This window comes from Amblyomma mixtum, chromosome 3, assembly GCF_055824585.1.
Source record: "Amblyomma mixtum isolate Tamu chromosome 3, ASM5582458v1, whole genome shotgun sequence".
Taxonomy (NCBI): domain Eukaryota; kingdom Metazoa; phylum Arthropoda; class Arachnida; order Ixodida; family Ixodidae; genus Amblyomma; species Amblyomma mixtum.
The window spans coordinates 57514955-57542818 of record NC_143014.1 but is presented as its reverse complement, the minus strand read 5'-3'; the positions used below and the strand labels follow the sequence as shown (position 1 = coordinate 57542818).

Sequence of the window (27864 nt, the reverse complement as noted above, 5' to 3'; positions counted from 1 at the left end):
CTACTCTTTGTAGAGGTGAGGACGAGTTCTCCTCTCAACTTTGAAAGATTTAGAATGTTGAAAATGCAAAGTAAGCCACACTTCACAGCCCAGGAACAAACGTGATGGGCTGTATATTTTTGACAAAGACTCTACATATTGTACATGCTATGCTTATGAGTGTAATTGAGAATGTTGAATTGCTTCAGAACCGGAGTTTGTTTGGACATAGATTTCACTTTTGGTGCTTTAAGTAGCTAAAAGCTTGGGGAAAACAGATGTGATAAAAATTCTTAAACGCATGGGCTGCAAAACTTTCTGTGCCCCATGAGCAGGAAAAGCAAGAGTTTCCGTTTTGAACATTGGGACACGGGCGTAGAGAGACAAAGAAGACACATTGCAGACTTTCTACTTTAATGAAGAAAGTTAGCAATGGGCCCTGTTTGCCTTGCTACGCCTATGTCCCAATGGTCAAGCTGGCCCACCCAAGCAGAATCGCTGTAACTAGTCTGGAAACATGCCATAGTGCAAGAGTACATGTACGTAATTATAAAATGCGTAGTATTACATGGCTATGTGTTTGATGCTGCATGGAAGCTTTTCTCTTGACTCTTGTGGAAGTTCCTTTGCACAGTTACAAGTGAAAAATTATTCATCACTTTTCTTGCAGCCTATTGAGGCTGATTTATGGATTTCTGTGTCCATATTCATGGTGCATATAGACACCCTATATTGGCATTTCTGTGCGTTAAATGAGGAAAGCAGTTTCCTAGCATACCTTTATAATGACCGAGAATGCACATAAATCATAGTAATTTGTCTTTCTATTGTGAAAATAAATGCCGCAAAGCATATAAATCCAGCCATCACTGCATTTATGAAGGTTGCGAGAACTAACCAAAGGGACACCGTGGTGAAGGAAGTGGTTTATCATGTTAATAAGTGTAGCTTACACATGTACCCTGCTTTTCCTTAAGCACAGCCTTGTTTGCACAAAATGAGCAGAGTTTAGATGGCACAGGTTTGCTCCTTTGAATTAAAAAGCACTAATGATGCATATTTTGATAACATGCAGCACCTACAGGCTGTGCCACTTGTGCGAATAGTGAATAAGAATGATGCATTTTACAAAACGCTCTACTGATCAGCACGCTTCATGGTTGCCATTATACTCAACACAAGAAAGCATTTTTAACTCTTTATTCTTTTAAGAATCGGAGATCATGACTATTTCTTGTCTTTATTTACATTTCTTGTTGGAAAATAACTCATGCAATTCTGCTTTGACATGTCACTGGTCATCATATTACCATTGTATGAAATGCAACAGTGTAAAGAAGTGTTTTATGTGATGTTCATTTTCTTCTAATCCTATGGCCATGAAGGTGACTGCTCCGAGCATTTTAAAAGCAAATAAGCTTCATTTGTTGAGATGCCACATTTACTCACGTAATTTGCGCACTTTTTTTTCTTTAAATAATTCTTTAAAAAGGGGGTTCGCAAATTACACCAAGATTTTGCAAACATGTCCTACAAAACTATACGCCGACCCCCAACACACAACCCTCGCAGACCAAGAAAAAAAGTTGACTCCAAATATGCAACGCATACCCCCTCCCACTTCCCGTCCATGTTATGTAGTGCCCTGCAGCAGGGCATATGACGGTGCGTATGCAGCTCAAAGCAATAAATGCGCAACGGTACAATTGCAAAGCTAACAGTCATAGGCAAATGGAGGTAAATGGTGATGAAACGATGCCCTCCCATGCGGCCCGGCTGACTACTGGCAAACCGAACAGCAAAGGTTTCAGTAGTTTCGGATTCTGGCGCATGCCGGCAGTTACCGGATGTTTTCTCCCGCAATTGTTCGTTTAGGAAACCAACAACTAGCGCGAGCAAGCCAGGTAAATGGTGCGCAATTCGGCTTGTCACCTCTTGCGCCTTTCGCAGCCGCACACAGCGATACCGCCGCGCCGATCTTCTCAAGCCCAGCTGCCTTGTACGCACTCGGGTGCATGCTGGTATAGAGTTAATATCATGCTGGTGGTCTGGCACAGCAGGGAGCGTAAAATATGCGAGAAAAAGTTTTTTTTTATAAACCCTGGTAATAAAGTAGGGGTGAGCAAAAAATAACACGAGGGCACAAATTACTGGAGTAAATACAGTATTTTTCCCTTCTGGTACCAACTTGCATTGTGCATGACCAGGAAATCATTCAGTACTTAGCAGTTATTCTGCCACATCTAGTTACTTTTTTGCATGGCAACACTCAGATATTATTTTTGATTATTAGATATATGAACTACAATGCATGTAGTACTTTTCACTGTTATGTTATGAGAGCTCAATTCGCATTAGATATCTCTAGTGAAGTATCATGCCGTGTGCGTACCACTGCCAATGGCTGGTTGTCAGCCGAGCTACGAAAATGCTTGCTTAATGAATCAAAAAAGAAAAGAAAAGCATTGTTGAATGTGAGTTAGCAACAAAAAAATTGCATTAACTGTAAGTCTCACCAGTGAGACAAAAACAAGGCAGAATGTAATTAAAGTAGGCTTCCTGTGCATATGAAATGCAGCTGACTAAACTGCACAGAGAAAGTACGGCTAATTGATGAAATGACTTAAACTGCTGAAGTTACTCATGTTAGCGTAGTTCGCAAGCCCATATATTTTCTTTTTATACAGGAATGTTTACTAACGTTAGCTGTATTTTCTGTTACCAAATTATAACTATATTGTGATAATGCATGCATGTGTAACCAGCAGTGCCTCTGCAGTCAACTGCATTCATAGAGTGCATTAAATCAAAATGAAGTCATGAAATCCAACAATATTCAACATAATGCATATTTGTTTGGCCAGACTTGCATAGCCATTGCTTATAAAATTCAGTTAGGAAAATTTCTCTTAGTTTATGCTTCATGCAGTGAGTTCATGAATAGTGCTGTTAACATTGGCTCTTCAAACATGTACTCCTGATGAATTTTCTCAATCAGAGCCATCCAACTTGTCGCACGTCTATATCAACAAAGCTTGCAACCTGTAAACATGCAATTGTGTTCATTCTTGTAGCCAGTGAAAAATTGCAAGCTCCTGAGCTGTGAACATTTGATGGCGGTAAATGCAAATTCTGACATTATGAAGTGGTTTTTAAGTCTAAAACTGGAGTCCGCATGTATTTTGGGTTGTATCTTTGCTTTCTAAAGCAAGATTGTACACATATCTCTCATATTTGACAATGTAGCAAATTCAGTTTTCACTGTATTGTGCTTTCAGCATGTGTACACTTGCGCTACTTATAATCACACATGCATTACTTGCAGTTCCTTCACACTTTTGCTCATGTATTTGTATGCGAGATTCATAGCACATATTTGCTGGAAGCTTGACACATGAAATCACACAACAGTGTAGATGGGAGAGGTGTGCTGTGAGAACAATTGCCACACTGCAGCTGATTATGACCTGTTTACAACGAATGCCACGAGGGCAACCAGCAGCAAGATTGAAGCACTGGCAATGGAGGCACCCGAGCCACATGGTGTGTAGTCGAAGCTCTCGCAGTTCCATTTCTGGGCCTTCCGAGAGAAATGGGCCAGTGTTTCGTGGCTGACGTCGTCGCAACGTTTTGCATCGTGCAGATTCTTGATGCACTGGTTTGCCCTCATCAGTGCACTGAAAGATAGGAAACAAAAAGAAGCAAAATTTTACACCCTGTTTATGCAGGTGTGCATTCAGAAAGAAGCAGTGATATACAGAACTGATAAATGCATGCTTCAATTAGCTCTTGCAGAAAGCACGCCTCCGAAGTATGCCCTGGATGGGAGCTCTGTTTGAGTGTGCATGATGCCTGTGAGACCTTGAGGAAACTGCTTTTGTGCTAAAGCCTTTGGGTATCTTTTTTAACTGAGTGACATATGACTCTCAGTTTTCAGGTTCATTACCTGTTCACTTTATTTCAGAACATAGCATGACAAAAGCCTCAAATTACGTGGGCACTCCTTCCACATACCTGAATTTTAGGCAGTCCCAACCGACGAGCATATAGTAACTGGCCAAACAATATCCACCAAACATCTATGTAATCCTAGAAAATTTGAAAGGCATGCATGCACTAAAGCATATGGTACTCATTCAATAGTGGTGCTGTTCGCTAGCAATACAGCATGCAAGCCATGAGTTCCCTTATTCCAAAATTAGTTGCTCAGCAGGCAGCTGAGCACTCATTTTTTAGAGCGAAAGTGCTACTTCACTAGCAAAGCTGAAAAACTCAAGGTATCTGGGAGACCTGAACCTTCTTTTTTGACGGGCCAGCGGCGGAGGCCTTGTGCCTTGCTCCGTCAACGCATGGAAACGGCAGCCCCCTTCCCGCTCTTCCCGCGCGCTGACAGCGCGACTGCGTCAGCAGCCGTCACCGCCTCCACCCAAAGCCTCCGCGGCTCACGCAACGCCCCTGAGAGAGGGGTGGAGAGAGCACGGAGGGGGGGGGGAGCTGCCTCTTCCCTCTCTAGGTCTGGTCGTTGTTGCGCCAGGAAATGGACTCTTCGCATTCCGTCCCCGACGCGCTGCGCCGTCCCCGCTTCCGATGCGCGGGAGCCATCGGCGCGAGCGACCGCGCGGCGGCGATGGACGCGCCCTGCTCATGTCATGTCTTTTCATGCGGTTGCCTTCGAGGCGGTGTTGCCTCAAGTGCTTTCGCACCTCCGACTCGGTTTAATTCACTCATATTTTTTTAACTGACAGTGCAGTTGGAATTATGTGCTTTTGCTTGGAATTTTCTGGCTTTTATTTACATTTGTAACGGTTGGTATTGGTCTTTAATTAATTTATTTTTTCAATGCCCATAGCGTTCACCATGTCTGAGGCTTAGTGTGCTAGAAAACCACTGGAAGTGCTTGCAACTATATCTGACGTGAGGACAAGAGCCAGTTTTGTTCAGGACATCTTTCAGTTTGAGGTATGATAATTGTGTTCATATAGTGAGGACTTAGAGCAAGTACTTCCCTTCTAAATATTGATGGTCTGCCTAATGCTTGACTGCCACTCTATTCCTACCAGTCTGAAGAGCAAACTTTGCGCCTGTTGATTTGGCAAAAGTGATGAAAACTTTCTAGGCTGATATTCCTTAATACACCAGTGCCAATGAATTCGCTACATAAGCGGGTTGACTCAGTCGCTTGCAATCAGGTGCAACTGACAGTGCTCTCCAAGCTGCCGTGGCGAAACGTGCGCCGGCAGAGCTGTCGGAGTTCGTCCTCCGAGATAAACGCTAAAAGGGGGATGGGGAGGGGGGGGGGGGGGTGCTGCCGTAAGAGTTACACGTGCCTTTTCCCAGAAAAAGCTATTCGGACATCATTTGCTGATTCAATGTGTCTACTGTGTCGCAGCAGATAGGTCAGGCATGCGCAAAGCTGCTTCCTGCGCACTATTGCGTCTTACTCCTTTATTGCAGAAGCTTTCAGAGCGCAATGCAGATACATTCGATAAATGTTTTCTAGACAGCATATAACTGCAGTTTCCCTTGGAGCAGCGTTCGTGATTTGAGCTTGAGTGCGCCAGCACAGGGAAGCTAATCGCAGCTTCCGTCAGCAAATAATCAGCGGCCGAATATGCTGGTAATCCTCTAGCTTTCGCAATCATTGAGCAACTTACCACGAATTCGCTGCCTTGGCGTGCGACTTGTAATACGGAAGTGACATACCACTCCCACCTCCTCAATTTTTTTTCCGCCTCTTTACCGTTGAAGCGCTAGCGTTTTCGGCTTAGTTGTGATGATTACAAGTGGAATGTCGCTAATTCGGACTTGGGGTTAGTGCGAAGAGGCGATGTCACTTGTTTGCAATTAGAGGTTTGTGGCAGGCCATTTGTAATAATCATAACAGTTTTCGTAATTTCGAAAACGCGATTACCCTCACTGTTATGGCTCAGCGAAACCACGTGTCTGCGGTGCGCGCTCAGCGACCTCCATTAAACTGATGCACACGTCACGTGACATTTTCTGTCCCGCCTGCGCTCCGGTACTCACCCATGCAGGAAGGAAAGCTTAGAATAGGCTCTCGCCTCCCTCGCTGTGCAAGCTGAATTATAAAAAGTGCGCCTCAAGTCGTGTTTTCGCAAGTGGAACAACTGGGAATCTTTGGCCGATGGCGCAGCCAGTAGTTACGTTGGGCTGCAGCGCCTAAACACAAGTCTGAGGTTAAGCTCCGCCCTCATTCAGCACCGCCGCGCAACATTCCTCCACGACATAGAAGCATGCTTGTTATAACTTGTCTTGTTACCTAAACAAGAGGCTAATCACAAGAAAAAAAAATTGTAAGCTCTAGAATTTTGGTACCTTGTTTGTTTAATACATAGCCAAACATTAAAAAACTTATTTCATTGACTGTTGTGATTGACCAGCGGTGTAATACCGGATGCCGCGGACCGTGGCCCAGTGGTACAACTGCTGTTTTTTTTTTTTAAGTTGTATCCTACTGTAGAGTTCAAAAAATGTGGCGTAACGGCCTTTCCTAAATTATTTCCTTTTTCCATGGTGCTCACCGCTCCCCTCTGCTCTAGCCGAGGCGGAACAGAAAGTCACGGGGCATGCGCGCCATGGGGTGAGGCGGTTTGATGGACGTCGCTGCGCGGGCACCGCAGGCGCGTGGTTATCGAATTGCGCGAGAAATGCCCAAAACTTGTTTAGCCACAGCGTCGAGAGTAATCGTTTTCGAAATTCTACAAACTGTTATGGTTATTACTAATGGCCAGCTACAAATATCTCATTGAAACTATGCACCTATCTTTAATAGTTTATATGTTAACTATTAGATTTTAATAACTCGGCTACCTAACATTATTCGCCTCTTTTCTCGTGTCCGCCAACACTAGCATTACTATGCCGCAAAAACCGTCTCTTTACCAAAAACAACTTTGTTTTTTAATTAGTAGCGGGCTTCCCTGAAACACCTGGCAAACAGTTATCACGGCGCCGCTGGTTCCGTTTGCCCGTACGGCTCGCAACTGCCGTCAGCATAAGCCGCTTGTCGCCAGCTGTGTTCCCACTGCCTGGTGTGCCCTACCCATGCTGCCCTGTTTCCGTTATGGCAAGTCAGGGTACTGCCTATCCGTTATGGCGTTTGTATAGCTCCCCTCCCTTTTCCTTCATCCTTTCTTTTGCCGCGCACCTGATGTGGCGGGGGACCGGTTTATTTCGTCGGAGGCCATACCGATCTATCACTTCAACCTTCAGCTGAGCTCAGGCCGGACGCTCCCTAAAAGGCCTATACCGCGCATCAGCCACTCGTTCCGAAGGAGCTCCCTTCAGTTCGAACTCCGCGCAATTCCAACAGATCTGCATCCCCTTCGAGTTGGAATTATCGAAATTCGACTATAGTTGGCTCCACATAATCGAACAAGAGAACTCCCAGGACAAGGACAGACGTCCGGAAAGACGACAGCGCAACAACCAATTTAGCTTGTGTTTTGCTGAAAAGCATATGTCCAAGCCCTCTATCTGGTGCTTCTTTCACAAGCACAATTCTCCATTCGATTGTTTTGCTGCCCTGTGGTGGCCGATATATTACGGCAACTTAAAGCATAACCCACAGTAAGTACACAGGCACTGCTGACGCAAGACGTTGTAGCGACCATCATCTGGTTATGATTAGAAGATTTGCAGCGGCCATTAGAATTAGTCATACAAGCAAATACTCTTAATTTGGCAAGTTGGTTGATCGTTCGAGGCGTCTTGACTTGCGCATTCAGACGAGGGCAAGACAAGAATCTTCTGTCCTGTGTAGCGTCTTCCCTGCCTGTCTACTCTTAATCTCGTCTGAATGCGCTAGTCAAGATAGTCAATTGAGATACCTATAGCTTGCCATATCGGTCTGTAGAATTTCGAAAATGAGATTACCTTCGGCTCTGTGGCCCGACAAATTTTGGCCATTTCTCGCGTGAGTCGAAAATCACGCACCTGCAGTAGTGCTGGGCGCCCACTGGCACCGGCTATTACATATGCATAGCCATGGCCACCAGTGAACGTCATTTCACAGCGCACGTGCCACACGTCACCTCCTCTGCCCCGCCTCTGCTGGAACAGCGAGCAGCGGTGCGCAACGCAGTCGGGGCCGCAGCGCGGGAGGGATAGAGAAGGTCACGCAGCATGTGTGTACCGGGTGACGCGGTTCGACGCGACTGACACCGCGCAGTCTTTATCGCGCGCTTCCTACATAGCGTGGAAGGAACATACAGAGTACTGTTATCCTATCACGAATTGCGCCATCAGTGGTTTCTTTCGGCGCTCAGCAAAAACTTATAAACGAAACGTTTCGTGCATCTGTAACGATTTAAGACTTCAATACTTAATTGTAACTAATTAGTAGCACCAATATATGTTGGTTCATTCTACATTCGTCAAAAGTTTAAGTTTTTCACCCCTAGCACAAATTACGTGAGATGTGTCCTGCACAATGTGAGAGAGCAGCAAGAAATGATTGAAAGAATGAATGGTGTAGAAGAGGGCCTCGGACGAGAGGAAAAACGGGAAGCCTCACCAGCAGGCGACCTCCCGACTTCTGACTTGGTCGTGGTGTTCATCGTAACTCCTGCGAATCTCCCTCTCGAACTGGTGCTCGCACTCTTGCTTGGTTCGAAAGTAGTCGAGATCGTGGCATGCGACCGCAATGCCAACCGCGGCTTGAAAGAAGCAGAAAAGGAAGAAGTTAAACTCACACGAGCAACTCGAGAACGCCAGGACTCCGAACACACGGCGCTTCAATACAACACTGTGGCCTCAGAATGAAACTAGTCGAGCGCTATTAATCTCTTTATGAGGCACTGCGAAACAAAGCGGTAGACAAGCTGCCTCCCTCAAAATATAAATTTTTCAAAGGGCGGCCTTTTGTGAGTGGACAAAAGTTTGCGGATGCGGATTCATGCATGAAAAAAAAAATATTTTTGCCTTGCCTCGCTAGCTAGTCAGCTGGGGTTTGTTCGGTCAGACGGAACACGCATTTCCCCTCATGCATTCCCTTGACCTGTGTTGCCTGGCGGTGCAGAAACATTTTTTTTTTTTCGCGAATCCGCTTGCCGCAAAGATTTTGACCACGACTGTACTGCAGTGGTTTAAGCCCATTTAATCTTGCACGTGAGACGTTTAACAGAAACAGTGTACTTGTTGAAGCTTACATATTTAGTAGAAAGCAACAAATACAACTGTGTACTTGTTGCTTTGTGCTAAAGATCACATCAAAGCTTCCGGCTCAGAAGCTCCAGGCTTCCCCGAGGGGGAAGCGTAGAACCCTTGCTTGTGAAACAGCTTCGTCTATCGTCCAATTTCAGACAGTCGAAAGCCAGCTGAGAAGACCGCTATTTGGCTGATCTTCATTGTGCAATGATATTATGTAGCAGGAAAATCCCAGCCTAGCGGTCTCCCTGCAGGTTCTGTAGGTTGGGATCGAGATCCAACAGCATTATTATTGTCCAAAGTTTTGTACTTATATAATGCTTAAAGTTTTCTCTAAGCTTTCGGCACGTAAAACGACGTTGATGGGGAGCAGGTCCGCCACAACCATTTTTCCCACCCTACTCCTTCGCCGTATTCTGTTGATTCTGATGCTCTTTGGTTATGTTACGCAGAAGGGGGAAAAAAAATCAAACTATTTCTAGATGCCTTGCAGAAGCTTGAAACAAAAACACAGGAATTTTCGTTCCTTAAACAATGTGCTGTTGATCCGCGCTTCTTTTTACTGATGCAAGAAAGATAAAAGTACATAATTTGTGAAATTATAGCCGTGGGAAAAGAGACCTGGTTTATCCTCCCCCCGCAAGTTTTACGCTGCGGATGCGTGAACATAAAAAAAAATTGAGAGGAAACCTGAGAGCGAAGTTTGCGGGACCACTGCGCACATGAAACTACGTAATGTTAAGTCTGGATCATTTTTAGACAACAACTTCACGTCTCCTTAAAATTTTACCTACATACTGCTCTTCTTCGCAAAAAACTGGTTACGGCATCGGAGCTCTCTTAGAGGCCTCACATTATTTCCATCTGACAAGCCTAACAACACTATACTACGCTTTCATTCATAGCCATCTTAATTATTTTATCACAACACTCAGTCTCACGTATCATTCGTACAACATCGCACCGCGACAACACTTCACAAAACGAAGCCCTGCGCATCATTACTTTCATACGATGACAACGCTTCTGCACTTTTTTTCAGCAACCTTATATTATTCCCATTTCCGACCCAGTCATGTGCATAACTACGAAATTTCCGCGCATTGTTTTCTCAACGATCTTAATATCCTTCAGTTTATATATCGACAAGATCTTGCTAATCCCAGTGTTACAAGGTTCTCATCAAGAAGTAGCCCCGAAAGTCCGCACTAAGCATTGCATAATCACATTTATCCATGATTTGCATAAATTAAAGTATGGAACAATCTGGACATCAAATCTAGGTCATCGCTGCACTTGTACAATCGCTCATATCAACCTTTTATTCTTCAGATTTGGTTTATGTATTGGGGTTTAACGTACCAAAGCGACTCAGACTATGAGAGACGCCGTCGTGAAGGGCTCCGGAGATTTCGACCACCCGGGGTTCTTTAACGTGCACTGACATCGCACAGTACACGGGCCTCTAGAATTTCGCATTCATCGAAATTCGGCCGCCGTGGCCGGGATCGAACCCGCGTCTTCCGGGTCAGCAGCCGAGCGCCGTAACCACTTAGCCACCGTGGCGGGGCTTTTATTCTTCTGTCATCTAACCTTGCCACTTAATGAAATATTCCATGAGCACCATTAAAAACCAATGTGGAAGCTTGCGGCGTTAAAAATTTAGTACAGCGCACTTTTGTATTTGTAGTGGTATTTCTACAGTGCATGCACATAAACAGCAATTCTGGACAAGCAGATTTTTTTCAACGGGAACTTGTTTATGAATGAAATTTTTCCGCATATCTTGAGATTGCTCCATAACAATCAATATATCCGCAGAACCTCCCTCGGGACGCTTGTAATTTTTCATATTTAGTCAAAAACGCAGCCCACTGGTTTTGTATGGAAGTCTTAATTACTCGTTGCGAGCGCAGGACAAACTTTCAATGCAAGATTTTGCTATGCATCGAAAGGTTAAACCATTCCCATCAATATGTTCATAATACTATCTTACAATATTCCACAGTTGCATCGCAATTAAAAGTTATATCCAAGAAAGCTTGACTTGGCCCTTGCGTTGATTTCGATTTAGGTTAGTTTTTTGCTTTTTTTTGTTCACTATTTACCACCTTGCGTTATTCTATTTGTTTCAATACATTGTATTCTAATCAGTACTGCTCACATGTGATATGTTATCGCTGCTGCCATCTTACCTCATTTTACGCAGTTAAAGAGGTCCCGGTACAGTGCTTCACTATGGGAGATTTTTCTGGGCTCATTTAACATAAATGTACAAATTTTATGTGACCACCCGCTGCGGTGGATCAGTGGCTGTGGCGTTCGGCTTCTGATCCCAAGGTCGATGGACCGAATCACGGCGGCAGTGACCGCACTTCGATGGAGGCGAAATGCAAAAACGCCTATGTGCTGTGCGATGTCGGCACACGTTAAAAGAACCCCATGTTGTCTAAATTAATCCGGAGCCATCCACTACGGCGTCCTTCATAATCATGTGTCGCAGTGGAACGGTAAACCGCGCAATTTAGCATTATAATCTTTTGGGGCCAAATAAACTTGAAACTTATGAAAAGAGGAAAAAAAACTGAAGGAAGGACAGACACAGGATGAGTGACGCTATAAGCAGTAACAATTTCTTGAGCTTCGCTAAATTTCTCCGGGTACAGGCGAAGGCACGAGTTTCTTGAGCAAAGTGTTCGCAGGAAAAATTAAAACAGAGAAATATGTGTACATGCACTGCCCCAAGCATGAAGAGCAGTGCTCACCTGACCCTACCCTATGATGGAGTCCCAAGCTGTTCGCAACGCCGTATAAAGTTTACGCATAATGCCGGAGTGGCGGCAGACATTGACTTACCGAGCAGCACCACTCCGGTGGCCACCAGCAGGCTACTGCAAGAGAGCATCCGGACGGGCCGCGCCATGGCGCCTCGGCCTTCACTCACGGTTCCCTCGGTTGGAGCCAACCTGCGGACAGCACCCATCTCTGTCAGCCGCTTTTCGACGGCACCGATCGAGGCACTCGTGACTGCGCAGCGTGTGTTGCTTCAGCCGGACGAAGCACTCGCATTCCTTGCCAATGTTATACGCAGCTGTTCCCAGCCAGAAGGCGATGCACCGGCGCAGAAGGCAAGAGCCGCGGGCGCCTGCTGCAGCGCGCCCTCTCCGCATTTTATTTCTCGGTAAGGAATAAATTAGGCAGAATACCGGAGGGAGGAGTGGGGGGGGGGGGGGGGGGGGGGGGGGGGGGGAGGGATTTTCAATCTCCTGTTCGCGCTGTCAGCTCATTTCCCGGAACACATGCCACATGCTATATATCCATTCTGTTCAACTATGTTGCCGCTCCCCGTTCCCACGGTTCCTCTTCACCTGCTTCGTCGAGATCCCAAGCCTAGAAAAAAACCTCTGTGGCAGCAGCAGTTCGAGCAATGCAGAGGGCTCTAGGCAAGCGAAATCGGTATCGCATCGCCGGGATTTCAGGCTCATGTGACACTCAAGCGGGAGCATTCTGACAGAGGAGCTTTCCGTCTGGTAACTGTAGACGTATCGGGTGCCGCGGAAGCATTGTTCCTTGCCTCAACAGCTGTGCGTGCGGGAGTGCAAGAAACGCACGAGGAGGAATCGTCGCGCAGAGCTGTCGTCATCGTGAAAAAGACCGAGCGAAAGAGCGCCTTCCAGCTGTCGCGAAACTACCGACGTGGCTGTATACAGTGCTACCTTCCCACTTTTTTTGGGAAAAAAAAAAGCTAGTGCTTTTTTTTTTTCAGGTGATTTTTTGTTTCAAAGAAAGTGCACTAAAGCACTTGAGACAATAACAAATGCAGCCACAAGCGTTAAACTTGCTCAGACCGGCTTGCGTTGACAATGGCTAGATGACAAAATAGTGTGCATAGTTGGTATATCAGCTCTATGGTGCATAGGGGTCGCACAGGCAGCACTACGAAACGCGCTGCCGGATACGAGTACCCACTGATCTCGCTTATATGCGGCTTCTCATCGTGCAACATGCATATCGCTAGTGCAAGCGCGTACTTCCGCATCTTCTAGGTGCCGCATCCGTATACGGGAAAAGGAATTGTTCAGTGTTAGATAAGCTGGGACAGCAGCGGTTGTATCATCGACATAGGGGCGGGGGTCGTTAAACAGTTAATCCCAGCCTATATGGCGACGGAAGAGTGAATTCCCCATCCGAATGGCGGCGACGTCGTCACATCATACCTATATACGTGTGTGCCTCCGTGCACTGGCGCGAGACCGCGACCGATCGTCCTGGGCTTTCCTTCGCATCTGCGACCTCGCGTGACGGCTATCGTACGCTGAGCACCCGTCGCCAAGGCAACGTAGTCGCTCGAGGGAGTCGCGCGTCGGTGCCGCGGCATGTTTTGGTGGCCATGCGTTCGACGCCCGTATGTCATGCATTAGGGACGTCGGCCCGCGGCACGTCGCGTTGCTCCAACTCGTTCGCGGATGTTGCGCAGTTTCGTTTATGCGAGTGTTGACCTGGCACAGCTATAGATTGCAGCGCGGCGCGTCGCACTTGAGCGCGAAAATGTGTGCCCCCACCAACGCGCAACGCATTCTAGATATCCTGAAAATATTTCCTTCCTTCTCTGCTTGCTTGTTTATTTGCTTTTGTTTCAGTCTAACAGCGTGCCGCCCGTTGTCATGTCCACACCGGTGCTACAAGTAGCCCATACGTGCGAAATAGGCTCTTTTCCGTTCAAACAAACAACACTATTTTTACAGGTGGGAGCCCCTACCAGCAGTTCTGGCAGGTGTTTTCACTTGCAAAACAAAAAAAGAAAAGTTAACTCGAGTAAACTCTACAGGCTCCTCCCGATCACGTCATTTCGCACTCCGTGCCTTTCAAGTCCTGGCGAAATGTTTCTTTTACAACGGCTGCGAGAGTGTTCTGATTCGTTCGTTGATCCCGCAGTCGGACGGAACAACTCAGCGAAACCTGCTGTTTCGACACAACCCTGTTCAGTGTTGTTGGCAAGCGCACGTTCATACACGGGCAAGGAGGGGATTGCTAATTGGCTCAGCTACAACCGCCTTCGAGAATTCATGGCCTCGTGCCAAAGTCGCTTGTTGCATCATGACAAGTGTCGATTATCCGGCGCTGAATGCTAGCCTTGTCACGGACACGCTGCACTGAGCGGTACTTTAACTCCTTCACTTACGTTGGCGTATAACTGAAAGACGCGATTGTCAGATAACTACCTCTTCGCACGGCATCATTGTATATATAGTTCCGTTATGAATGCGGAATGATTTAAGCGTATTATGTTGTTATTTTTTCTTTCTCCGCGACTGCCTAAGGGTGATAATCGCTACTTACAGGCTCGATTTGCATTTTATTCTGAGATATGTGGTTAAAAGTAGTTCCAAGCGCGCGGGCAGGGTGTTGGAGGGCATAGAAACGGTTACGAACACAAAGCTTCAAAAGACTCGAGAAGCACAATCAAACGAACACATATACAACAAGCAGCATCGTGTGACAAAACTGGAAGAGGTGTTTTGGATACGCGGTCTTTGGCTATAACCACACTGATTTACAGGCATCCAACTTTTCTGGGATTCGCAGCGCGTTCTTTGCATCCAGTTTTGCTTTTACGAAATATCTTTGCAGCGCAGAAAAGAAACATAGCAGTCTAAAAGTAACAAACAGAATGGACTATATAGGCCACTCCAACAGGAGTTGTTTTGGTCATGCACACGTAACTTAATGGAATCACGCTAGTTCGTGACAAGGACACTCATATGTACGCCAGATTATACGGACAAGCGCTCGTTTAGATGACGCGGGCCCTGCGGGGGCGAAGAGTCCGCACAGAGGCCAGAAGCACGGCTGCCACGTGCCGCCACAGTACGGGCGTGAACCTAAACAACTTCCAAGCGTACAGACATTTGGCTGACTACAGCCCCCTTAACAGCACATGCGCAAAATGAACATGCGCCGTGAACACTCAGCGCCAAATGAAAAAAGAAAAGGGCTCCACGGTAGCATGCGCGGACAGCGGGTGCATATATCGCGCTGAAAACAATGGAAGCAGCTCTTCGGCGTAATATAAATTATAAATGAGAACACGGCATCGTGCACCAAGGCCGCGCTCTTCGCGCACTGTCAGTAAAGCGCTTCGGGGTGAATAAAGGAACAAAAGCACGCGCAAGCCGAGTGGAAAAGTACCGCCCTTTTTCATCCTTCCCCTTCCGTTCTGTGCTTCAATCGGAAAAAGAAGAACGAGAAGGACGGACAATAAGCAGGAAATTCTTGACGCAGAGGTGCATGACTGCCCACGACGACGACGCCATATACGCTCCGGGAGCGATGCCCTCGACGAGACAGGTTATGCGCTCACATTAAACGTGGCTCCCGCGTGGGATTTCCTGCTTGCCCAAAGTGCATGACCCGTTATTCCTAACGATGACTTTCGCGCCTGCGTCTGCTCGCTTCCCAGAAACCCTATAGTTAACCCGAGCCCGTGCAGTGGGCGGCGTGTGCTCGGCGCAGTCGGCCGCAAGTACGCACCCGTGTCGGCTCGGTCGACGGCGCCCGATATCCAGCAGTGCCCGCGATCGCTGGCAGCAGCAGCAGCAGCTCGGAGCGGGTTCGCGCAGTGCTCTGCCGAACGAGGCCGCTTGACCGCCTTACCTGGATCCCGCGGACGAGCCGGGGAACCGGCCGGGCTGCCGACGCCCGCGCGGCCCGCTCCAAGGCCGACGCGCGCTGGATGCGACCGCCGTCGCCGCCGGAAGTCCCCGCTAATCGTCCACTCGTTACGCGAGGCTGCGCCTAGCGGTGCGTGTAGAGGCGATGCCAGCATTCGCCGTCGGTGTTGATGGTAAACAGTCACGGGATGCACCGCTACGTGACGCGCTCCGCGCCCCACAGGCGTGATGCGGGCCCAGGAGCCCCTTCTCCTCTTTACGCCAGCCCAACTAAGATCGTCGCCAATTAGACTAGCCGCGACTGTGGATTTAATTCGTAAACTATGCGAAACTTTCGATCGTGTCTTGAGGAGGATTGGCGGAGTCGTCGCTCCCGATAGCCTTCCCATGGGGTCAAAAATTTGGTCGATTACGTGAGCAGGGACGGAATTATTCGTTGTTGGCGCCAGTTTACGTTGCGTTTTGCGCAGTACATGATAGTGACAAGAAGACAAGGAGGGAGCGCTACAGTAACGATCTGTGGCGCCTCTGCTCTTCTCTGCTCTTGTCTATTTGCGCAGTACCGCGCTAGTCCTGAAAAAGAGATGGGTGGGGTGGAGCTGCCACTAACCGCACCTGACGGAAAGAACCCCCCCCCCCCCCCCCCCTCTGCGCACATCTGTGCTGCCCACTGGTGCACTGACGGTGTCATTAAGAGGAGAAGGTTGTTTTGGTTTGGTTTATGGGGTTTAACGTCCCAAAGCGACTCAGGCTATGAGAGACGTCGTAGAGAAGGGCTCCGGAAATTTCGACCACCTGGGGTTCTTTAACGTGCACTGACATCGCACAGTGCACGGGCCTCTAGAATTTCTCCTCCAAAGAAATGAAAATTCCTTCGAACTTGCGGATTCAGGTCGGCAGCGTGCAAGGTAAGGGCACCTCGTTAAGTAAACACTAGTTCCCAATGTATTAGTTAAACTCTGCCTACTATATTTAAGGCCCTTCGTTTTCGGGTAAAACCCGATTTCTACCCGAAAGTCTATCTGAACATTCAGACTGTCAGTGTGAAAAGCTAGATGATGGCACAGCAGAAAAACTAGCGGATGTCTTGTGATTTTTCTGGAGCGGCGCTCTGAGTTAGCTGATCATTTTAAACCTCTCTTAATGCTTCTTGTTTGCGGGATGGTTTAATCATTAGGTAAGTTCGCTAAGTAAGCGAGAAGCCCAAACGCAGGCACTGACGGGACGTTTTATTGGCACCATTATATCAAGTCCTACACATGCTAACGACGTGCTGTCCCAAGGCTGTTGGGCGTTTCAAATGGCCGCTGTGGTGCTGAATCTTTTTGCATTGTACAAAGGGCGGCTGGCCCAGCTGAGATGTAGAAACGCTACGCAAGATGATAACAATGGCGACGATCACAAAAAGACAAAAAGAATTGGCAGTGGTTTAGATCTGGTTAAACCTTGAGGATTGCGAAAGCAACGAGGAGAGAGAGGCGATGGAGAGCTCGCGGCAGCGGCCCCGGCACGCTAGCTGTGCGCTGCTACTGCGCATGCGCAACTGGCGAGCGCGGCGGCGGCACCTCTGAGCCACCCACGCAGCGACGACGGCGGAGCACCAGCTGGGCGCCGTGTGACGTCACTGCTCCTCGCGCATGCGCAGTATAGCCTTTCGTCAGCTCCGCGAAATGGCTCGGCGACTCGCGTAGTGTTACTTTCGCAACAATAAATATGTGACGTGGAGAGCACCTTTTATTTTTATGCACTGTCGTTTCTATGCAACTTATGAAAGTATAGGAGATAAAGTTTACTTTGGAAAACCATGCTCTAACCCATTTCTTCCCGAAGAAAAAGTCCAAGAATTACATGCAGTACCCCCCCCCCCCCCCCCCCCCCCCCCAAACCAACTAACCGCCTCTCAAGGAGTGACCCGTAAATCCGCCACCAAAAATCACAGCTGCTATTGCTATACTGCTGGTTCATGGCTGCGATCAAGTTTCAGTGCAAAGTTAGCCACCTCAAATGCACTGTGACAGACTTCGCTTACAATCACGGATCAAAAGTAAGCTCATGTAGTGCGCATACGATGATGCTTGGACTTGTTTGCCACCGACGCTCTCTTTGGACTCGTGAGAGAGCTTGAAATCTGAACATTTTGTGCAGACAAACTATATTACGTTCTCGCTGACGTGAGTTTCGCTTGCACGCGATCCTGATCGGCGCTGCGGTGCAAGGTATTCTGGCCCTCCCGGCATGTTAAACCAAAATCGGGCGGCCATAAAACGCACAAAGCTCCCATCCAAGAGAACAGCGTCACTCAGAGGCGCACGCGTCACGTGGCAGCAAACGGGAGGTTTTTCTTGGGTGAGGCTGAGCGCGTTTATTCGCCAAACACGCCGGAAAAGCCATAATACCTTGCACCGCGACGCCGAACATAGTCGTAATTTTTTGAAACGTAGAAACCGATATCGCTGGCACTGACCGCCGAAAGATCTAATTGCAATGATTCTCCTAACTTAAATGATAAATTACATTTAGTTCAACATTTTAGTTAAACAGTTAATGATTAATATACCTCGCCTGTTTTCTGACGTCTGCCACCACGCTTGCCCATAAGACTATCTTCTCGCTTCAGAAGCTGTAGTTTTTAAAAGTATTCGCTGAAACGCTCATAATGATGTACCAGCATTCCAACAGACATTATTAAAGCCAAATAACCCTTCGCTACCCAAGACGAGCTGGGTTTGTCCACACAATTCGTATCGCTCCCCAAATGACGAGCTGGACACGTCATCATTCGCGCAGGTTTCCACCCCGTCGCGAAGAAGAGCTTGGTTGTCCCAATGCTTCTGCTGTACGCTGCCATCAGCATATGCCACTACACACACTAAAAAAAAAAAAACATCTTGATGGGCCAACAATAAATCTGCGCGAAAATAATTTGAACAGCCTGCGGTGGGTAAGGTTGCCAAGCGGACGATTCTTCCTAGAATAACGGGCCGAAAACGAAGGTGTGTCGATGTTTCCTCAAATTTAGAAGCAGGAATCAATCTCTCCTGTGATAGTACGGGTGCTACCACTGAGTTGTTGGGCTTCACTTCGGAGTCGACGTATTCCGTAGACGATGGCGTTTCAACATGCCAGCAGTGGACGAGGGTCAACACCGACTATCCTTCGCCTTCACCTCCAGGTCGTCCATTTAGAGGTTGGAAGGAGACGCATTGAACTTCAGGCTGAACATAGTGGAGAATCGGATAGCTGAAGACCTTCAGCCTAGCAACAGAAATACAACATCCTTCCCCTCGGAAGGATATTCGACAATTTGGTGCCAGGTCTCATTGTGTATCACTTTTCGCGCTATAGTTACACATCGCTGCTTCATTTGCTTCAATCGGTAAGAGGTCAACAAAACAAAAAGCACCCACAAAAAAAAAAGCGGACGTGATGCGAAGAAAATAGTGTGGCGCTGTGCGCGGTACTCCGCTTTGAGATTAGTGCCAACGCAACCCTTCAGCTGCCGGACCGGCTGTTTCACAGAAGTTGTTACTTCCAACCATTCTTGGCGATAACGTGTGAAAGCGAACTTTCCGTGCAAACACGCTTGCCGCAACCAAGAACTGCTGAAAAACGGTGCACAGTGAAGCCTAACTGCCGCAAACGGTTTGCAGTGAAGCCGAACTTTCTGTTGCACTTTCAATAATTTATCTTGGAGTTTTATGCGCAAATAAATTCAGTTTTTCGCTTTCTCTATCACTTATGTTCTTTAAAAAGTTCAATGCAGCAATGCAAAAATCGGTATTTGTGCACGGCTTTCCGGAAAAACAATTTTGGAACGATTTAACGACGGAAGGTGGGACTAGTTGCTCCTTTATGTCATCAGAGGGACAGACGGAGAAGGACTTTTCTAACCGGTCCAGGATCACAGGCTCTTCCAGCTCTTCTGCATCAAATGTGTCGCATTTCCGTGGCTAAATGTTTCGCTGATATTCGTAAGAGACAAAAAAAAAGAAGCGCAACGCATTTCCATTGTCTTCCCTGCTGTTCGCCCTGTTATACGTAACACGACGCGTTTCAAAGACTCTACGGAATGCGTCATTCCAGAGCATCGACGGCGCGCCGTCGATATGTCGCTGTCACGCTTCCGTGGCAATGAGTGGGTGTCCCCGTCCCTGAAACGAAGCGCGCGATGCCTTTTTCAGGGTCACGGCCCGCTGCAGTGGCCTGCCATTGTCACGCCGAGCCCGCCGGTTCATTCCGGCGCTGCAGAGACGCTCGGCGGCACCTTGCATCGGCTTGGGGCGACACACCGGTAGCAGTCTGAGTGCTGACAGTTTTTCCTCCCCGCGTAGCTAACGAGCTGTTCGCAAACTCGCTGTCTGCTGCATCGCAGCTCCGGAAACCGCGTTCGAAAATTTCGATACGAATATTTCGAATATTCCACTTCGATCTTCGAGCTTATTTTGACGAAATGCGAGGGAAAACCACGCATTGACACACAAGGTGTAGAAAAGCACACTGTCTTCTAATTATTGAAGTTTAGCACGCCTGTCGCGACAGGTCTCTGCAGCGCATAAAAATCGACAAATACCATCAAATCGTCTTAAAGAGAGGAAAAGCCGAGCTCTCAGTTTTTGGTTACACAGTCGCCACTTCAATAGCGGCTATGGAGCGACTGTGGGGAAGGGATGTCAGATAACTTGTGGCACAGGCCAGCGCAAGCGGCCCAAATGTGAATACCTGGATGGCGGGCATTTCTTTGACGTAAGCCGAAATGGCGGTCAAACAGGAGCTCGGAATTTATTCGAGGGAGGTAGACGCGAACAGCACCCACATGAACGTAAATAATCCTGCTGAATCGGTAAATTTAGCATTCAGAACTCTTACCACTCTTACATCAGGCTTCGGATTCTTTTGAATCCTCCCTCGTTTTTTTTTCTTTTTTACATTTAGTGTAACAAAATATCCCGAAAGTTCACTTCCACTGCAGTCAGTGATGCATTTTTATTTCTTGTTTCGAAGTTTCAGTGCAGAAGTTTCAGTAGTAGGCTTATTTCCTACTAAGCCTACGATAAACCAGTTGAGGCAGCAATTTCTTAACACATTATGACAAAGTTTTAAAAACTGCCTTGAATGCTTCTCACTTCAAAAATGTTGGTTTTGTTATATCTAATGTAGTTGTTGCTTTTGAAATTAAAGATGTGTAAGCTGGTTTTTCTTATTTTATTATTTCCACTTATGCATGCAGTATGTTTTCCTTTATGCGCCACATTAGAAAATGTCTGACTTAGTATTGAAATTGGTATAATATTGAACTTTCAAATGCTGTTTCTCCTGCATCTAGAATGTACACTGAACATCTAATTTAATACGCTCATTGGTGACTGACTGCACTATTGCAATACTAACTGTTGTCTACCTACTTGATTTGTATTGCGTGTCCTCATGTATGAACATGTCAGCTTCGATTTTATATTTGTTTTTTCTCCCTTGGTGTTTGTATCGCCACGCTGGCCTGCCTTGTTGTGGTCTTTTGGGGCCAGTCAAGCTGCCTCGAGGAGCTTTTTGCCCAAGAGTTCCTACCATGTATATGGTGAAATAAACGAACTGAATTGAATTGAATTGAATTGAAAACGGCACAGCTACAGACCGCTTCCGTCACGCCGCCCTTTCCTCGCAGAAGGGCGCGAATTACCGAGCGAACGGTAATTCGCGCCTTTCTCCGGCAGCACGAATCCCGCACTCCAGCGTAATTGCATCCTCCTGGATGCCACGCAGTATAAAAAAGCCCGGGGAAACAGCCTTCCGCCTAAACGACCTTGGGGAGGTCTTACGGCGTTGCAGGTTTAGACGCGTCCCTGAATGGGCCAACGAACGGCACAGTGCACATATTTGTCCACGAGCTCACTCGGGTACGAGGCCCTGTGACGAAAACACGACACCATAGGTTGCCCAGAGAGAGAGAGAGAGATGACCAACAAAAGCATGCCTCTTATAGAATGAGGCGCTGCTTTCGCATGAAAGAGTGTAGAGTGCCGGCATGCGTGCGCCGGACGCCCGCCCACGCCGAAGCACGCGCCTCCTCACCACCGCAGCTCCACAAACAGGGGCGTGAGGGACGCACTCGCGGAAAGTGGCCCTCGCATTTGCCCGATGAATGTGGCGTGAGCGGCGCGAAACGCGTGTAGACGGGCGCGTGCATACACACGCTGCTATGCGGGATCCTGCGCCCGAGGGCAACCGGCTCAGTGAGAACGCGCTGTGCGGCCGCCTCGTCTGCAGAGGACAAAGGGGGCGAAAATATCGCGATGAATCAATCCGCTTTCCGCGCTCTTCGAGTTTCGCAAGAGAACGCGCCCGCGAAGCGACTCGAAGATCCTTCGAGGACGGGCTCGCACGTGCTTTGTCCGCCGTCACGAAGCTGACGCTTAAACGTGTTCGAGCTTTCAGCGTAGGTGTAGCGCGCTGGCGTATTAATGGGCGGCGATCAGCAGGCGGCTCTTTGGGGCAACAGGGAAGGTGACGAGAATGCGTACATACGCAGTTGATTCATTTCTTCCTTAAAACACTGATATTGTTAGTTTTTTGTTGCTTTGTCTTTGGAAAGCAACTTCATCCGAGGCTAAGACAGAAGACGGGAGCGTTGAATGCCATGGGTGAGTTGATAAGTGGTAAAGCAGATCCTTGTGCGCACCGTCTATCTTTTCTCTTAACGTCGCGCCTTTGGCGCTGGTTTGCCGTGGACCGTTCTCACCTTGTCAACCGTAAATTCTTAAGCGTCAGCATTCCTTTAAAAGGAACGTTAGGCATGTACCTCACGTACGGGGTTGTCCACTCTTATAGGGTGAACACGCGTGTATGTGGCCACGCTGTTCGGAGTGGCCGTGCGTTCGACACGACCGTGCATCGAAGCAAAGTGGTACAGGCACAGAAGGACCTGGGGGCGAGGCCTCGCGTCGCTCTGCCACTTCGTTTTAATTAACGCAAGGCCAGGACTGACGCATTGGCGCTCCGAAGAACGCGGCCGCACACTCTGAAGTTCACCCTAAGAGTGGATGACCCTTTACATAGAGCGAAAGCCAAAACACCTAGAACAGGAAAATTATGCAATTTGCAGCTTCTCGCCTGTTTAAAACTTCCGTTTCCTCATCGCTCGCAACGCAAAAAGAAATGATGGCGTCGAGAACCACTGGCACGAACCTACATTTATTCGTACGTGCGGGTGTGCGAGTGTGCGTACGCATGCAAGTACCACAAGCACGCTGACTACGATGTCAGGTCGATACATATTAAAGTGGCCCATCGTTTCTCACAATACGCCACAGGCGGCTGGCAAAGCGAGACTAAACCGACTAAATCACGAATGCTGCCAGTTGGCAGCATAGTTGCAAACTGGCGGATGAAGCTTACAGCATGTTTGTTGCAAAAGACGCTTCCATGTTCCTTGCGACGTTCCAATTTTATGGGGCGGGAGGAACGGCCTCGGGCTTAACCTTTTTTTGGTTATTATTGCATTGATTCTGGTTTACAAAGTTTTATTAAGCGACGCAGGAATTCTTTAGTTATTGTGTCCGTAGCTACACGCAACAGACATATAAGGAGGAAAGAAACAACAGCATGCACTGCGTCGTGCCTTGCTATGGCATTCCTGTGCCAGCTCGCTTACAAAGTTGCGTGTTTCCTCCTTCAATCTCGTAAAGGGTCAAAGAGCCGTAGGTAACAGGCGCCAACAGCGCGGCGTCCTTAATTTTTTTTTTTTTTCGCCACGAAGCGAACAGCGTTCAGATACCTCAGCTGCGCAGTTAACTGAAGGTGACTGACTGCCCTTGAGGTAACTGCGCATAGGCTCATGGTATGGTCATTTTTTCCAGTCCGCGGAACTTTTTTGCATGGCAACCCGAGTTTCGATATTCAAAAGTCGATGAACGCTACGTCATCAGAGGAAAGCAGTTTCTCACATGCAAAGTAGCCATAATAACGCCCGTGAGTGGCGCAGCTTAGGTAAAGAAGCTCGTGCACACAAAAGAGGGAAATAGTGGACGGGCCAAGCTCAAAGGACCCACGTTCGTCTATTTCCCGCGCTTAAAAGGGCGTACGGCAACTTTCTTCTCTCTCGTACGGAGCGCAAAGTCCGAACGGAAACGGGCGCGTAAACAACAGAAGGTCATTTGCTGCGCAGTAGCAGAACAATAATAAAAAAAAGCGCCATGGCTCGTCAGCAGAGCGCTCGATTTCACGAAGGCACGCATGAAGGGGAGAGCAAACAACCTGCGCGGGACTCGGCCACGCGTGACGCGGGACAGCTTGTATAACGCACCCCCCTTTCCACATGCATACCCTCGTCGGGTTCCCGTCCATGCAAAACATCTTTCTCCGTCGTTCTCAGTTGACTCAGTCGGGATGCGCAACGCCCATGCACATGTCTGTGCATATTCTTGACACGCGTCGCTCTGGCACCGATTATATTTTGGCGCATATTTTAGGTCAGAAGGAAGGTAGAAGTCTCATGGCACCACAATAGCACTCGTATACAGTATTTATTGCAAGCTCCAAAGCGCTCGCCAGGCTTTATGTGTAAGTGTGGGTGGAAGTATTTACAGGTACTTTTGGTCATTCGCTCTCTGCCTATTAGCCTATACTATATGTAAATTTATTATCCTACGTTGCTTACATACCCAGTATTGCATGTATACAGCTAGGTTCGGCCAAAATATTACGAAGCACGCTTCAGCGTTTTAAATTTTCTTACATGTTCCGTAGAGGAGATATGAGTGTGTCTTCTGTTCATACGCGAACTCACCAGTGACGTGACGTGTGCCAAGATGTGTAAGAAGTACCTCCTAATTTGCGTTAGGTAACGTGTGGCAAGTTCGATCACCGAAGCGTGCTCGGTAATATTATAGCCTGGACTGTACGTCGGGATGACTTGCCCTGTTTGCAGAGCCTTGTTTACCGGTTTGACCCATTATTACTCTCTGCCTCAAACAACACCTCCTGAAGATTGCCACACTGCACAAAATTCTCTCTGAATGATCCAGAATGTAACGCTTTTTTTGTTTTTTTTTTCTCTCATTTTACGCGGTTCATCAGGTTGCCCCTCAAAAAAAGAAGGGGGGGGGGAGGTGGAGTGCTAGTCTTCACCCACCTCTGTACAGAGAAGTCAGATGAATTCTAAAGGGAAGCGGGAACACTGGTATGAGGGTCTTGTCAACGGTGACAACGGGTAACGCGTGGCACTGCCGTCAATCTACTCGACGTTTCTCTCGCCTTACAGCGACTATTTACGCAGGAAGGCACCGTTGTAGAGCTTACCTTTTTGCACACTGCTGCAGAGCTTGTTGCGCCTGGTTTCAGCTGAAGGCAACGGGTCTCAACCGTTTGATGTTAGCGCGTCAGCACCGGGGCGCCGCGTAGTCTCCGGCATGTGCGCCGCTGTCGGTTGCGTAAGGTGTTGCCGCCTGTCCAGCGGCCACCATTGGAACAGCCCGGCCCTGACGTGACGCTCGCGTCACGACCGTGAGGAGGGCGGGGGAACGTCGTCCGACGAGCGTGCGCCGTCGCTGCTACAAAGTGGCCGCCGGCACGCCGCTCTTGTCGCTGGAAGGGAAACGAGGATGTGTTCTTCGCACGGACGAATTCTTTCAGGCATTGCAAAACAAGGGTACCTGTACTACTTTGGTTCGGGCTAGCTGGTTCGTAGTTGAAGAGAATACGGCTCAACGAGGGACAAGGACAAAGAAAGGCCCATAAAACCCCAGGATCAGCGCGTCGCTGATCTTTTCCTCACGCATGCCTTCGCACATTCTTGAAGGCAACTGGGTACGCTCGGCACTGCCTTGGACTGCAGCCAAAGATGGAGACGATCGAGCCAAAGCCTCCGCAGGCTCTTCCGCGAGGCGCGCGTCGGTATTTGGCTACTGACCCGGAGAGTATACAGATGTGAAGATAGGGGTATTCGAAAGCAGCACTGACAGCAACGAACAGGAGGTGAATGCGCTGCATGCTGGAAGGCTGACAAAAAGAAAATACAAGTAGGGAAAAGAAAGTATATATTTTTGCGGCTTCGTGATATTGATTGAGTGCAGCGCTAACTAAGGCTTTGTGGGTGCATTCCTTTAAAGATTCAGTATTTTTGCTCGCTAAAGCTATACTCCTGCAGGGCTAGCCAAGTCGAAATGAGGGGGGGGGGGGGGGGGGGGGGGGGCTCCGCATTATTATCGAGCACGTTATTAAAAGTTACAGTGAATTAATTTCAGTTCGCCTCGCGTGACGGAGTAGGTTCGAAGAGAAGGCAAACGTATGCGCTATGGGCGTTGGATAATCAGGTGGATGGATGAGATTAGGAATTCTGCAGGTATAAATATCCCTGGGGTGGCCGCAGCTTGCGCAGGACAGGGTTAATGAAGGAATATGGGAAGAGTCCTTTGTCCTGCACCCTGCACCATCATTAGTTGGGCTATGATGATGACTACGGGGACGACAGCGATGAAGATGAATCTCATTTATGGCTGTACGTTGTATAATAAGGTATACAAGGCGCTACTCGAGCCTTAAGCCGCGTTCCAGAGCTTTCGCTTGTTTGAAAAATGCAAAATTTAGAAAGGTCTGGCGAGTCCACAGACACTCGCGGGAAGAAATCTCAAGACGTAACAATATGTTGCATATGCCACTGTGTTCACCCTGAACTGACTACAGTCTGGCTTAATCGGCGACGCATGTCGTTAGCTTAACCTCGTAGCCATGCCGATCCCAGCAGACTGCCTCCATCACAATCAATACCATTCGAATGTGCCCATCAGGGTTTCTCTATAGTAATCGAAAATTTGTCAGTTTACCGCCCAGCGAGGGGCGAACATTGGGGAAATAACAAGAGCACATTCGCCAGGATGTTTGCAAGTAAAAGACCTCTCCAGGCTCGTACGTCCTGGATAGCTTTTCACAGCCGCGTTGCCGCTAGAATGGATATATACTGCAACGGTTCCCTCGCGAATAGAATTCGTTTAAACGCGCGTGAATCGCAGTCAATGCCACTCCACTTTCTGTGACCAAATGGGCACTGCATACAGTAGTCGTCAGTTTAATTTTTATTAAGGACGAATCTCAGTACTCACCGCATTTCGATGGAGGCGAAATGCAAACACCTGTGTCGATGCTATGCGATGTCACTGCTCATTAACCAACCTGACCTGAATTAATCTGAAGCCCGACACTACGGCGTCTCTCATAGCCCATGTGCAGCTTTTGGACGTTAAACCCCACCACTGATACCAATCAGCACTTGCGTTGTTTTTTTCGCCTCCGCCAAAATGCATATATGCATATGGACTCGTCCATATATGTGCATATATGGACGCGACCATGGCGCACCCATGGATCAATGTTGTGCTCTGCGGCGCCGGGAGAGTGAATTAATCTCCCGGCTTCGTAGACGGCATGTGTTTTCAAGCCATGTACTCATCAGCAAGATGTCTTTCACGGAGGCCAGTGTTGAAGGGCGAATTGCATCAATATGTGCATATGGCGTTTCATACCTCTGTTTAGAAAAGCCAAGTTTGTGACAATACTAGAACGAATATGGTCATGCCTCTTTATGTGGACACTATGGATCCCGGCCTGAACTGTCCATAAAGCAAGTAGTCCAGTAAAATTAATCAAGGAGAAAAATAGACATTCAGGTCTTAAAAAAAGACCAATCGATAAAAGTCTGCTTCAGCGAATAGCTGTGTGGAATGAAGTCGAAATTAGACAAAACCTCGACAAAGTTAAAGCGCATTATCATGGTGGTCACTGTGTTAAAAAAAACAAACTGCAGTGCATTTCGAAGCCTCTCGCGGGCCATAAGACGTGTGATGGCGCATCTGCAACAACGGGTGTTCACATCTCACGGACCAGTAATAAGCATCTGTACCCAGGTGACAGAGAGGCGCTGAAAACGTCAAAGTAGCAGAAGATGCTGTGAGACTTTCCTGCACCGGCACTGATGCAATGCATTGTGACAAAAGAAAATGCGCTCCAACTGGGCACCTAGAACAGTACGACATGAAACCCCGCACACAAAAAAAGGGCC

The 27864-nt window shown here is 47.9% G+C and overlaps 1 protein-coding gene across 4 annotated transcripts; it reads right to left on the bottom strand.

The window, feature by feature from the left end:
• Positions 1–1164: 1164 nt before the first annotated feature.
• Positions 1165–25332, bottom strand: LOC149350291 (uncharacterized). Of its 4 annotated transcripts, none has more exons than XM_089579301.1 (4): positions 25110–25332; positions 12004–12113; positions 8516–8657; positions 1165–3656 (listed from the first exon to the last, which is right to left on the bottom strand). In XM_089579301.1, the coding sequence occupies exons 2-4, from the start codon at positions 12068–12070 to the stop codon at positions 3440–3442; spliced, it is 426 nt and encodes a 141-aa protein (XP_089435427.1). In that variant the 5' UTR covers positions 12071–12113; positions 25110–25332; the 3' UTR covers positions 1165–3439. The 4 variants fall into 4 exon arrangements, with proteins under 4 accessions (XP_089435427.1, XP_089435429.1, XP_089435428.1 ...); XM_089579303.1 differs by lacking the exon at positions 25110–25332 and adding an exon at positions 15802–15939; XM_089579302.1 differs by lacking the exon at positions 25110–25332 and adding an exon at positions 15679–15831.
• Between the last annotated feature and the right edge of the window lie 2532 nt (positions 25333–27864).